The sequence below is a fragment of the Impatiens glandulifera genome, chromosome 3 (assembly GCF_907164915.1).
Source record: "Impatiens glandulifera chromosome 3, dImpGla2.1, whole genome shotgun sequence".
Taxonomy (NCBI): Eukaryota; Viridiplantae; Streptophyta; class Magnoliopsida; order Ericales; family Balsaminaceae; genus Impatiens; species Impatiens glandulifera.
Window position 1 is genome coordinate 13,935,564 of NC_061864.1, and position 13,776 is coordinate 13,949,339.

The 13,776-nt window shown below is 31.1% G+C and overlaps 2 protein-coding genes across 3 annotated transcripts; both read left to right on the forward strand.

The window, feature by feature from the left end:
- The first annotated feature begins 5,655 nt into the window (after positions 1 to 5,655).
- LOC124931004 (probable calcium-binding protein CML13) lies at positions 5,656 to 7,494 on the forward strand. 2 transcript variants are annotated; one of them, XM_047471385.1, is made up of 2 exons: positions 5,656 to 6,158; positions 7,127 to 7,494. In XM_047471385.1, exon 1 carries the CDS (start codon positions 5,712 to 5,714, stop codon positions 6,153 to 6,155), a length of 444 nt encoding a protein of 147 aa, XP_047327341.1. In that variant the 5' UTR covers positions 5,656 to 5,711; the 3' UTR covers positions 6,156 to 6,158; positions 7,127 to 7,494. The 2 variants fall into 2 exon arrangements, with proteins under 2 accessions (XP_047327341.1, XP_047327340.1); XM_047471384.1 differs by having other exon boundaries at positions 7,130 to 7,494.
- Positions 7,495 to 10,481: 2,987 nt separating this feature from the next.
- Positions 10,482 to 12,626, forward strand: LOC124931721 (protein EXORDIUM-like 3). Its single transcript, XM_047472250.1, has 2 exons — positions 10,482 to 11,155; positions 12,047 to 12,626. The coding sequence occupies exons 1-2, from the start codon at positions 10,492 to 10,494 to the stop codon at positions 12,412 to 12,414; spliced, it is 1,032 nt and encodes a 343-aa protein (XP_047328206.1). The 5' UTR covers positions 10,482 to 10,491; the 3' UTR covers positions 12,415 to 12,626.
- The last annotated feature ends 1,150 nt before the right edge of the window (positions 12,627 to 13,776 follow it).

The window sequence follows — 13,776 nt, forward strand, 5'->3', positions numbered from 1 at the left end:
CTTCCAAGAGATAGCTCCTCCAGCTAAAAGGAAAATATAGCCTGATGTTGACTTCAAGTCATCTTTGCATCCAGCAAAATCAGAATCAGTGTACCCTATGATCTCAAGCTGATCTGATTTCTTGTATGTGAGCATATATTCCTTAGTTCTTTGTAAATATCTGAATACTCTTTTTACAGCCTTCCAATGATCCAATCCAGGATTATTCAAGTATCTTCCTAACATGCCAACTATGTACGCTATATCCGGACGCGTGCATACTTGAGCATACATTAAGCTTCCTACTGCAGAATCATAAGGAATCTTTTGCATTTCTTTGGCTTCAAAGTCACTTGAAGGGCATTGACTTTTATCTATTTTGTCTCCTTTAGCCACAGGGGTATCTCCTGCTTTACATTCATGCATGCCAAACCTTTTTAAAACCTTCTCGATATAGTTCTTTTGTGATAATCCAAGTATACCTTGACCACGATCTCGATATATCTGAATTCCTAATACAAAAGAAGCGTCACCAAGATCTTTCATTTCAAATTTCGTTGAAAGAAATTTCTTAGTGTCGTGCAATAAGCCTATATCATTGCATGCCAATAATATGTCATCAACATATAAAATCAGAAACATAATTTTATTCCCACTAAATTTATGGTATATACAATCATCAACTTTATTTGCCTCAAAACCATATGAGATAACAGCTTGATGAAATTTGTAATACCATTGACGGGAAGCTTGCTTTAGCCCGTAGATGGATTTCTTCAGTTTACAAACTAAGTCCTTTGAATTATTAGAATCAAAGAACTCGGGTTGCACCATATATATTGTTTCATTAATGTCGCCATTAAGAAACGCAGTCTTAACATCCATCTGATGTAACTCTAAATCATAATGAGCTACGAGTGCCATTATAGTTCTAAAGGAATCTTTCGTAGATACCGGAGAAAAAGTTTCCTTATAGTCGATGCCTTCCTTTTGAGTAAAACCCTTAGCAACAAGACGTGCTTTGAATCTCTCAATGTTACCATTCGAATCCCTTTTGGATTTAAAAATCCATTTACAACCAACGGATTTCGAACCTGCAGGTAACGGAACGAGATCCCAAACGTCATTGTCCTTCATAGACTTTAACTCCTCATTCATGGCATCAATCCATTTTTGAGAATCAGAACTCTTAATGACTTGGTTGAAAGTGACAGGGTCATCTTTTACTTCGTCTATGTCCTCATGTTCTTGTAAGAATACGTAATAATCGTCTGAAATCGTACTCCTTCTTTCTCTAGTGGACCTTCGTAATGGCATAGTTTCTCGAGATTGTTGAGTTTGTTCTTCCAGAATTTCTTCTTGAATAGGTTCAGAAAGCACATTGTCCTTTTCATTATCCACTTGATTAAAATCAAGTGAAACCAAAGGAATAGAAACAAATTCTTCTTCAAAGACAATGTTTTCTTTATCTTTCCTCACACACTCTATATCCTCGAAAAACCGGGCATTTCCCGTTTCAAAAATTGTCTTTACCGTAGGATCATAAAATTTGTACCCCCTTGACCTTTCAGGATATCCAACAAAATAACAACTAACAGTCTTAGAGTCCAATTTCTTTTCATTTGGCCTGTATGGCCTTGCCTCAGCTGGACACCCCCATACATGTAAATGTGTTAATACAGGTTTTCGGCCTGTCCAACACTCATATGGGGTTTTGTTAGTCGTCGCCTTAGTAGGTACCCTGTTAAGGATATAAGCTGTTGTCTTTAGTGCTTCACCCCAAAGAGATTCTGGTAAGCTTGAATTTGCAATCATGCTCCTTACCATGTCCTTAAGTGTGCGGTTTCGTCTTTCAGCAACACCATTCATGTTAGGCGAACCCGGCATGGTGTACTGAGGAACAATACCGCATTCTCTTAGGAATTTAGCAAATGGTCCTGGACGTTGTTCACCTGACCCGTCATACCGACCATAATATTCACCCCCACGATCGGATCTGACGGCCTTAATTTTTTTATCAAGCTGATTTTCAACTTCAGCTTTAAAGGATTTGAACACGTCCAAAGATTGTGACTTCTCTTGAATGAGATATATGTAGGCATAACGCGAGAAATCGTCAATGAATGATATATAATATTGTTGACCATTCCAAGCTGCTGTAGGGAATGGTCCACAAATATCAGTATGTATCAATTCAAGGACTTCCGTCGCTCGGTTAGCTTCAAATCTCCTTACACTCGTTTGTTTCCCTTTAATACAACTAACACAAACATTAAAGTCAGTCATATCAAGAGGACTTAATATCTCATTTGACACAAGCTTTTCAATTCTCTTTTGAGAGATATGACCTAAACGTTTATACCATAACAGAGCTGAATCATCATTAGTTAATTTACGTTTTGCACCTCTTGAATTAACTTGCAAGGTTTCATTAAATGAAGCTACAGTTTCTAACATGTATAGATTGTCACAAACAGATAAAAAACCAGAACCCATAACATTTGAATTTAATGATAAACTAAATTTTCCATTTCCAAATGAACCAAAATAACCAAATTTGTCCAATGCTGAAATGGAAATTAAGTTTCGTCTAAAAGACGGTACAACAAAAGTATCATTTAAGTCCAAAAACTGTCCAGATTTTAGTAACAATCTAAAGTCTCCGATAGCTTCAACTTCAACTGTTTCGCCATTGCCCACAAAAATGTATCTTTCAGCATCATTCGGCTTTCGGCAATTCAGGCAACCCTGCATAGACATACTAATGTGAATGGTAGCACCAGAATCTAACCACCATGTATGTCTAGATGCAGAAACCAAATTAACCTCAGAACAAACAAGGTTGAGAAGTGTACCCTTTTTCACGCGCCATGCATGATACTTAGGACAATCTTTCTTTTGATGTCCTTCTTCTCTACAGAAGAAACAGTTCAAGCCGTTAGACTTTTTCTGTTTCAATTGAGAAGGAGCACCCACAGCTACAGCTTTCTTCTTCCTTTTCTTATTCTCTTTGTCTTTGGAAGATGATGCCATATGAGCACTTTCTGTTCGATCATGCTTAATTCTCTCTTCTTCTTGAACACAATGAGATATCAGCTCATTAAGTGTCCATTTATCCTTCTGGCAGTTATAACTTATTTTAAGCTGCCCAAACTGAGAAGGAAGAGAAATCAAGACTAAATGGACAAGCAGTTCTTCAGACAGCTCTAACTTAAGGTCCTTAAGTCTTGAAGCAAGATGAGACATTTCCATAATGTACTCCCTAATATTCCCTTTGCCATTATACTTGAGTGAAACAAGCTTAGCTAAAAGCGTACTTGTTTCAGCCTTCTCGTTTTTCTCAAAACGCTTCTCAAGTGCATCTAGGAATGCTTTAGCATCATTGTCTTCCGACAAATTGCCCCGAAATGCTTCTGGAATAGCACGTTTCATGATCATTAAGCTTACACGATTCGAACGCTCCCACTTTTCCAGCTCTCTTTTATCATCAAGAGTACTTGATGCTGTAAGAGATGGGGGGCGTGCGACCCTAAGTGCAATGTCAAGATCCATGCACCCGAGAACAATCATAACGTTCTCTTTCCAGACTTTATAATTAGTTCCATTAAGCATAGGAACTGCATTAACATTACCTATGATACTTGAAATGTTAACTGTAATAACAGAGAATATAAAATAATGTAAGCTCACAAAATAATGTGCATATATATTTAATAATAATGTAACTCATATTATTGTGCATCCATCAACAAGAAACCGGCACAACATCAACACCTAATCTTTTGACTAAAAGTGTTAACCTGTAATTGGCAACTTGGTCCAGTACATAAATATTGACAACAAGACCTGTCAAACAATGGATTTATCTTTGGACAAATTCAATGTTCACATGGCAACCTAATAATTGTCACATATTTTAATACTGCAACAATCCATGTCAATGTACAAACATCTACCTTCCTTTGGGCCGGTGAATATTCATACAATGTCATGTCTCATGCCCAACATATAAAACAAGACAATTACAGCAAGAGGCTAATTTTATAGCATGTTACTCAACTATCCTATTTTACAATGTAAGACGTCATAAAATTGCACGAAAGAGTTATAATTCACATATATGCTCAAACAATAGACAAACAAAATCATTTTAGATCGAATAGGGATAATCGCAAAAGGTTTAGTCAATTACAGACCAATCCTAACCCCATCGATCTAAAAAAAAAACAAAGAGGGGTTGCATCCAACATTGAAAATCACTCATTCATTGATTTTCACCCCCAAAATTGTTCAATTCATCATATAATGAATGATCAAACAATAATCCTTAACATGCATCAGATAATTTTGCGGAAATAGACACATGCAAAACAAACCCTAAAGTAATTCTGAAAAATTGATTCCAAATTAACCCTAATTGATTACTTGTAGTCTAACAAATCCATTCTCTGATACCAATTGTTAGATCCAATTCTAAAAACTAAGTGAATAAATCTTAGAATACAAACTAAATCATTAGAGGAAGAAACCTATCATCCAAAATCTTTTAGTTGAAGACTACAGGCAAACTATTAGAGTGAGAAAAATACCTTGATCCATTATCCTCTGTCTATCACAGAAGATTGGGTGTTTTGATCTTCCAAACTCAGCAATCACCTTCTTCTCTCTCTATGGATCGATGGAGGCTCCAAGGATTGTAGGTGAGAGTGAATTGGGGACCATAACCCATTTTATATGCTTTATTTGATAATTTTATTTTGACCATCACAAAATATAAAATTATCCTAAGGTATCTACACATATATAAATTATCCATATTACTTTCAATATACTCCAAAATCCCTTAATCTTTATAAATCACTTAAAATTGATTTAGCTTAATAATAATAACATATATAACCTTTAGTCAAATAATTTAAATCCATTTTAGAATTATAAATCCATATAATTCTAACAATACATACACCATTTAATTTGATTTTATCAACACTTCGCTCCAAACATGTTGTAAATATACTACAGCTTCAACTTTAACATTTTTATATTTCCCAAAAAAATATTTCTATACACAAATCTTCAATTTCAACTTTTATATTTAATAACAAAATATTAATAACTAGATAAATAAGTAATGTTTTAATTTATATTTGTAATATTTTGATATTATTAATTTTAAAATTATTTATTAAAAATGTGTTTATTTTTCTTCGATCTTTGTAATCTTATAATATTTTTTTTTATTACGGATATCCGACGATTTGGGAATGAGAATAGAAGTAGAAATACCCATTGAGTTCCGATTCAAGATCAGGTAGTGAAATTAAAATTGAGTTCGGGAATGAATAATTTACTATCTATTGAGTAGGGTAATTATTGTCATCCCTATGACCGATTCTGAAACCAATTTAAAGTATTTGAACCGACCATTGGTAACCACAATTATAAAGAATATCGGTACTCTTACCATCCTAGTAGAGTATAAAGTCATATATTTCAATTAACTGAAAATGACTTGAAATTAGGTGGTGAAATTGAATTGTGCCGTAAGAAATTAATAACTCATTTTTATTTTCTTTTTTTTATTGCTAAGAGTAGTATTATTATTTTTTTTCAATTTTGATTCACGCTATATTTCATTTAGCGTGTTATTTTCCTAGAAAAGCTCCCGCTTTTTCGATTTTTATTTTTTCAGTTTCAGAATTTTTGAAGAGAGAGAAGAAGAAGAATCGACAATGGGGAAAGAGCTGAGCGGCGATCAAGTTTCCTCCATGAAGGAGGCCTTTACGCTATTCGACACCGACGGCGACGGCAAGATCGCCTCTTCCGAACTGGGTATCTTGATGCGATCCCTTGGTGGAAACCCTACCCAAGCCCAACTCAAGCAAATAGTCACCGAGGAAAAGCTCTCCTCACCTTTTGATTTCCCCCGATTCCTCGAACTCATGTCTAAGCACCTCAAACCCGAGCCATTTGATCGGATGCTTCGCGACGCCTTTAAGGTCCTCGATAAGGAAGGTACTGGCTTTGTCGTTGTTTCAGATCTAAGGCACATTCTTACAAGTATCGGTGAGAAATTGGACCCGGCTGAGTTCGATGAGTGGATCAGAGAGGTAAATGTTGGATCTGATGGAAAGATCCGGTATGAGGAGTTTATTGCTAGGATGGTTGCAAAATGATCTGTAAGTTTAACCCATTTCTGCCCCCCTTCATATATGTCATCATTGCTGATCGTTTTCTCATTGTAGATAGATCAGTTTTGCTTGCTAGTATGTACAAATTCGTTCGGCATGGAATGTTAATGATTTGATAAGCAGATAAATGTTTTGTATTCAGATTTCAGATAGCAAATGCTTTCACAAAATCCGGTACTGTTTGATTCTAACATGTTTCAGATTCTTTGGTAGCATAAGAATTCTTAGTGTGCACATATATTTATAGATTTGGTGGCCTACTGTAACCTGCTCCATGCTTTTACTGTAATTTGTTAGTACCCAAATTTCAGTTTACTGAATTCAATTTATATTTGAATAGCCTTGTGCCATTGAGGATTGATTTCAGTTTCAAACAAGTTAAAACTTTGATGGAAAGGTCTTGGGCCATTGATGATTGATTCCAGTTTGAAACAAATTAAAACTTTGATGTAAAGGTCTACTCTTTGTATCTTGTTAAATACTTGATTTTACTAAGTGAGAATGGTTTCTTTTGCCCTTTTTAGTATAATTTAATGAGCCTAATTTGTAAACTACTATTTTGTCACAATCACGATCTCATTGGAAAATCTTCAAAGTTTTGTTGGTATAAGATATACTTTTGCATCACAACCATGATCCAATATTCATTTCGATTTATATAGTTGTCATCACAAAATAGGTTCTCAAATTTGGAGCAGCAAATTTCAATATTGTTCTTTAGTGGTTTTACAATATGTGCTGATAGCAAGGTCTCATTTTTCAAGCCATATATTTGTATATTTCATTAAATGAATCATGTTTCTTGAAGCTAATAATCATTAATTAAGTTGTTGTTGATGGATTATTCATGCTCAAAACTTGTATTGGGTTTTCTATATGTGGAAGTTTTTAGAGCTCAAGAAGTCATTAGCGAAAACTGAAGTTTATCCTTTGTTCGTGTTTGTTCTCTCGATATGCAGGGTAGTTCGATGGAGAGGTGTATCTCATTTGCTACCTACCTTTATGTTGCCATTCTTCTTTGTTTTCAGTTTTTTCTAATCTTCTGGCCTATATGGATCGAGTTTGCGGTTAGGGTTATGTTGTAGGCAAGAGAGCCTTCTTGTTTGGAGTAGTTATTGCAAAAAAGGTTCTTGTTGTTTTCTCCCTTGAATGTATAGATCAGCTCAATTATGTTGTTTACTTTTGAAATTGTGCTGCTACTATCAAAGTTATTAGTTTATGTCGCATTTTTTTAAGGTTGTGTTTTCCATTTATGTTTAAGGTTGATTGAATATTCATTTAGTGTCACGTTATATTGCAATATTCATTTAAAGGTTATGGGGTTCTATGTTTACTTTTTTTCTTTATTATTATTTAAACTAATTTTATATTAAATTTAATAATTTTTTAAAATAAAACTCGAACAATTTCAATTAATTCTTGATTATGAATTTACAAGTAAATTTTCTAACCTTTTTATTTTCAAATCATCTTGTGATCAAAATCCTATTTAAACCATTGTCACCAATTTGTTTTTGTAATAGAATAATCCTCCACAAGAATGGTCCTTTTTTATTATATTAATATTGTTTTACTAAATTAGTTTAGATAACATTATTATATTTGGTCGCTTAATCCAATTTTTAATATATTTATAAATTTAGATCTTACATATTTATAAATTAATTTTAAACAAATTAATTAAAAACGGAGTATAAAAATATCAATTTCAAATAAGTCATTTCTCCATGGCAGCCCTAACTATTAAAATATCCAACATTGATAAGTTGTTTTCACTTATTGGATGAGGCTATCCTATGACTGGTTCACTATAGCTTATGAGTTTGAAGGGTTTATCTTAGTATCAGCCTGTATGTAAGCGCTTCGGTTACGTAACTGATCAGTATAGAAATAAAATCAACTCGTCGTGCATGGTGAACCTCCCATTGCTCTATCGGAGATAGCATGCAATCGAAAATGAATATATAAAGTCTGGTCAATTTGTTTACCGAAATGCATAGTTAAATATTTGAGATCGGTTTGAGAAAATTTGAAAGTCGGATTAGTTGGTCAGAATAACGGTTCGATCATTTTCTTTTGTTTGAAATAAATAATACTAAATAATATGATTATGATTGTACAACAAATTAGTTTTGAAAAATAAATATCAACCAAATCATATATGATTTTATATGAACACTCTATTGCAGCCTTATCAACCAAATCATTTTTTTTTATAATTGAATAGATTTAAGGTTGCTCATCCCTTCTTAAGTGTGTAATGACTTATTATTATAAGCCATTTATATATAATAAAAAGATAAAAGGTGTGACTCAACTTTATAGAAAACAAATTTAAATGGAATGTCACAGTATTTAATTGAGAGTCAGTTTATAATTTGCCTTAATGCCCTTAACTAATCTTTCTTTCCCGCCGAAAGCATAAAAAAGGTGATTTGTCAATCAATGCATATATTAAGCAATCAGATTAGACATGCCAAATAAATTAAATTATGAGATTCAAAATTGCTCATTCCAATGTGTCCGATTCAATGTTTATATTTGTAACTTAAGTAAGTAAAATACTTGACTAACAAATTTAGCTATATCTATATGATTTAGACATACTCGATTAACAAACAAACAAAATGCAAGGTTTTGTGCTATTAAACTTAATGTATTCTTTTATAAATTTTAATCATATATATATATTTATTATTTAATGTTAAAGCTAAAATTACTCAATTAGACATTAACTTAAGTTAATATATTTTAAACTAAAATAAACTTGTAACTTTTGATCTCTTAAAAAATCACTTTTGTCTCTTAAATTATTTTAAAATTTATATAAAGAGACACTAATTTACAAACATAAATAAATTTAAAAAAACATTTGTATTATATATATACACACATTAATATTGAGAGCTATAATGACCTCACCCTATACTTCAAGTTAAGGCAAAAAAATAAAAATACAATTTTTTATTATTATTATATGTATATATATATTAATGTTGAAAAGCTAAAATGTTCCATTTTAAATTAAAATTGAGTCCAATAAGTGGGTCTATTAAGTTATCGTGGATAAATTATTAGAGATTATTTAAAATATTAAATTCATAATTAATTTTGGAGATGTTAGTGTGTATTATTTGTAAATTAATTATATATAATTTTTTTTATTGAATTGAATTGAATTAATTTATTTTATTAAAATACAAAAAAACAAATTTATGTGGGTGGGCAGCTAAGACCCTCTCCAACCGGCCGGACAAACCCAAACACGTAAACCCAAATTTTGCTCAAATCGGCCGGCAAACTCAAACCTAAAATGGGAATGGACACTCTCTCTTAAAAAAAAATAATAATTGCAGTATTCATTTATACATTTTTTTTTTTTTTTTTTTTTTTTTTTTTTTTTTTTTTTTTTGCCATTTTTCAATAATGACCTTTACACTTTTTTTTTTTAATAACTTTTAATTTCTATACATATAAATTAATTCTTTAATTTATATTTTTTTACTTTTAAGATATAAAATTATAATATTTTTTAAATGTATAATTAAATTATTAAATTTATTATATGCGTACGTGTATCAAGTATTTTTTTATTAATAATGTTTGTTTATTTAAATGTATTATTAAATTATTTTGTTGTTTATGAATTATTGATATATATACTTAATTTTATTTTAATATTATTAAATGAATAAGAAAAAATTGAGGTTAAATATATAAAGTTAATAAATATATAGATAATATTAATAAGGTTAAAAAGTTAGTGTAAGAAAAGAATATTCTAAAAATATTTTTTTTGGGTTTAGAAATGAGTTTTTGGGTTGGAGATGATTTAGTGTTTGATGTGACGTTTACTGCATTTTAGGTTTGAGAATGAGTTTAGAGTTGGAAATGGTCTAATATATTAGATGCTTATATGTTTAATCATATATTTAATTCTCATTTAAAACATTTTAAATTAAAATATATTATTTACTTTAAATAAAAAACTTACTTATAAAATGAATATATATACATATAAATAACTTCACCTCAATTTAATAATTTTTTTATAAGAATTGAGAATAAACTTTAATTAGTTAAATTGTTCTAATAACTTAATATTATAATAATAGCTACACGTTGCAATTGTATTCTTACCAAGTTCTCGTGACCAATTAATTTTATTAAATAACCCCAAGTCCTCGAACAAATAAATATTTAATCAAACCCTTTTTTCTCATTTAAATTCATTAATTTAATCTAATTTCCCCCAATATAAAACACACACAAATCTGCACAAATTTACACACTCCTGCTCTGTTTCTTCTCGTCCGCCGGCATGGCCAAAGATATTTTCCGGCGACTTATAAATTCCATTATCATCTTATTCTCTTTCTTTCTCTCGCCGGAATCAATCCAAGGTTGGCGTCCATCGCCACACCAGATCGCAAATGCCACCGCTCCCAACGACATCGGCGTTTCCAAAAAGTACGAAGGCTCGTCGGACTTCGTCCACCTCAAATACCACATGGGTCCCGTCTTAACGGAAAATATAACCGTCCACATCATCTGGTACGGCACGTGGCAAGAAACCCAGAAACGGATCATTCGCGATTTCATCCGGTCCATTTCCGCCGACATAGTCAAATCACCGTCGGTTTCCGGCTGGTGGCGGACTATCCAGCTCTATACTGACCAGACCGGGTTCAACATTTCGAGAAACGTCCGGCTTGGAGAGGAGAAAACCGACCGGTTTTATTCTCACGGCAAGTCGCTTAGCCGTCTTTTGGTTCAGTCCGTTATCAAAACCGCTATTTTATCTCCCACGCGCCCCCTTTCAATTGATACTAAAGGTGGGGTCTATCTTGTTTTGACTTCTGATGACGTGTACGTTCAGGATTTTTGTGAAAACATATGTGGATTCCATTATTTCACTTTTCCTTCTATCGTGGGATTCACGCTCCCTTTTGCGTGGGTGGGGAACTCTGCCAAGCTCTGTCCAGGTATATTAATAAGACTATTATTTTGTCACTATTTAAATAATAATTATAAAAACTAAAATTTGTAGTGATTTTTGTTAACATTGTTATAAAACTGATTTTTTTTTATTATGATGTATGTTATATGATAAATTTTTTTTATTTTGCATATAAATTGTTTTTTTATGATAAAATGCCTATATATTACTAGTGTGAAGTTGTATATTATTTATTTATTTGGGTATATTTATTTTAAGTAATTATATTTATTTTAAGTAACGATATATATATACAACATCGCACTTTCATACTATCTCATTGGGAAAGAAAGAGAAAATATATCTTAGAAAAATTAAAAAAATACAAAAGAGCGAAAAATATTTCTTGCTAAACGAGGTAAGTGTTGTATAAGGGTGTTGTATATATCAATGTACCATTACTAATTTGTTTTTTATAATATATATGACCATCTATGTTACAGTGTAATTTTTTTTTGTACTTTATTTTATATTTAAAGATTATTTTGGAATCATGTGAAGGTTCATTTTATTTGGTACATATATATTATTTTTAAAATTATAATTTAAATTTAATTTTTTGAAAAAAATAACAAATAGAAATTTTTTGGGTTGGTAACAAAATTTTAAATTATACTTGCATATATTTATATAAAAGAAATATGTTATCCTAAGTTTGAGAGTATCTTGATTACATTGAAAAGCCATAAAAAAAATATTATAATTAGAAAGAGACTATTTTGTTCTATAAAAAAATGTTATTATTGTCAAAATTTGAAGAGAATTAATATAAAATTGTGTTTTCTTTTGGGTGAAATATAAACTTATAATGTTGTTACGCACAAAAACACTTTTTTTATAATGATATGGGTACAATAATATATGAATTTATGTGTAGGTTTTTGCGCTTATCCATTTGCGGTGTCTAATTACATGCCTTCGAGGAAGCCATTAACGTCGCCAAACAATGATATAGGTGTAGATGGTATGATTAGTGTGATTGGGCATGAGATGGCCGAGATGGCAACAAATCCCCTTGCAAATGCGTGGTATGCTGGGGAGGAACCAGCTTTCCCGGTTGAGATTGCTGATCTTTGCGAGGGTATTTATGGAACCGGAGGCGGAGGATCTTACACTGGCCAAATGTTGGATGGTGACGACGGAGCCACCTTCAATGTCAATGGGATCATTGGACGACGGTTCTTAGTCCAATGGGTTTGGAACCACATCTTCAATTATTGTACCGGACCTAATGCCCTTGATTAGTAAACTATATATGGCATGTATTATTGCTTAAGAAGATTTACTATCTTCTCTATTTAATTTTGTTTGAGCTCATTTAGTGGAGCTTATTTATAAAACTCTTATGTTAAAAAGTACTATTATGTGAATAAGTTAATGTGCATTCAAATAATAGTTTATTTTAAATAGATAACAACTTTGTTATTTTGTCTCTATCATTTGTACTATATAACTAATTAGGAATAAGTGTCTTTAATAGGGTTTCACAAGACTTCATCGCACCCAAATTGTTGGTTGTTTGTGAGGCATGATTAGGTTAATATATGATCAAATTATATTGGAGCAAAAGCAACCTTCCAAATTAGACATACAAATAGAAAAATATTTATAGGCCCCAGAAATCACAATTTATTAATTGTTTAGCTTTTTATGATGAAGATTTTGGTTGACCATTTTTATTTTATTTATATAAGTCTTTTTCGAATATAAGTTATTTAAATAATCTGGTATAGTTTGAAATTATTAAAAGTTAAGTTATTTGATAAAAATAATTAAAAAATATTTTAATGAATAAATAAATTAATTTAATATACTAATAAATAAGTAAAAGATGATCAATTATTTAAATAAATTATCAACAAGAAGGCCCATTGATTAGGTTGTTTGTTGTTCCCCACCAAAAAAATCATTTAAATTGTTTCTTTAATATGGAATATGAAACTTTTATTGGACCCATTTTGAAAAAACATTTTGGGGGACTGTTTGTTTTCTCATGTCTCACAGCTATCACAGATAATTTTATTTATTTATTATATATATTTTAAAAAATTAACATAACTTTTGCTTTCATTAAGACTTTCTTAGTGAGAGTGAGAATTATATCTAAAATTTTTGATAGACATGAAAATTATGATGAGGAAGAAAAACAACATGTTGAGTTATTAAATTTTCAATGTTAAAATCAAACAAACAAACCTAAAATGAAGTACATAAATATTAAATTAATAATGATAATGTTGCACCTTTATCTTTATTTTTATTGGTTGAATGAATGCTTTTTTCACTATAGAAGAAAACTCACAAAAAAGAAAAGAAAATAGTGTTGGAGTAAAATTCACAGCAAAGGACAATAATTTTGGGGGACGGACCCCACCCTTAGTCAAGTCCAGTTAAAGAGACACTTACTCCCAAATAAACCAGGGGTAACAATGTCTTTGAGAAACTCTAATTTTAAGTGTTATTAGAACTTATCATAAAATCATTATTGTGAAATAAAATTATGAAATAATCCATTAATTGTATCTTTAGTGGGAAAACAGATTTTGAAATAATTCACTTAACTTTCTTGTAAATATTATTTTCGATCTCTATCGTCTTGTTTTAATT

Bases quoted from the DNA above. Each gene is read 5' to 3' on its own strand.
- LOC124931721 (XM_047472250.1), top strand. From the start codon at position 10,492: ATGGCCAAAGATATTTTCCGGCGACTTATAAATTCCATTATCATCTTA. The intron at 11,156-12,046 runs GTATATTAATAA...ATTTATGTGTAG, and splicing joins CTCTGCCAAGCTCTGTCCAG to GTTTTTGCGCTTATCCATTT.
- LOC124931004 (XM_047471385.1), top strand. From the start codon at position 5,712: ATGGGGAAAGAGCTGAGCGGCGATCAAGTTTCCTCCATGAAGGAGGCC.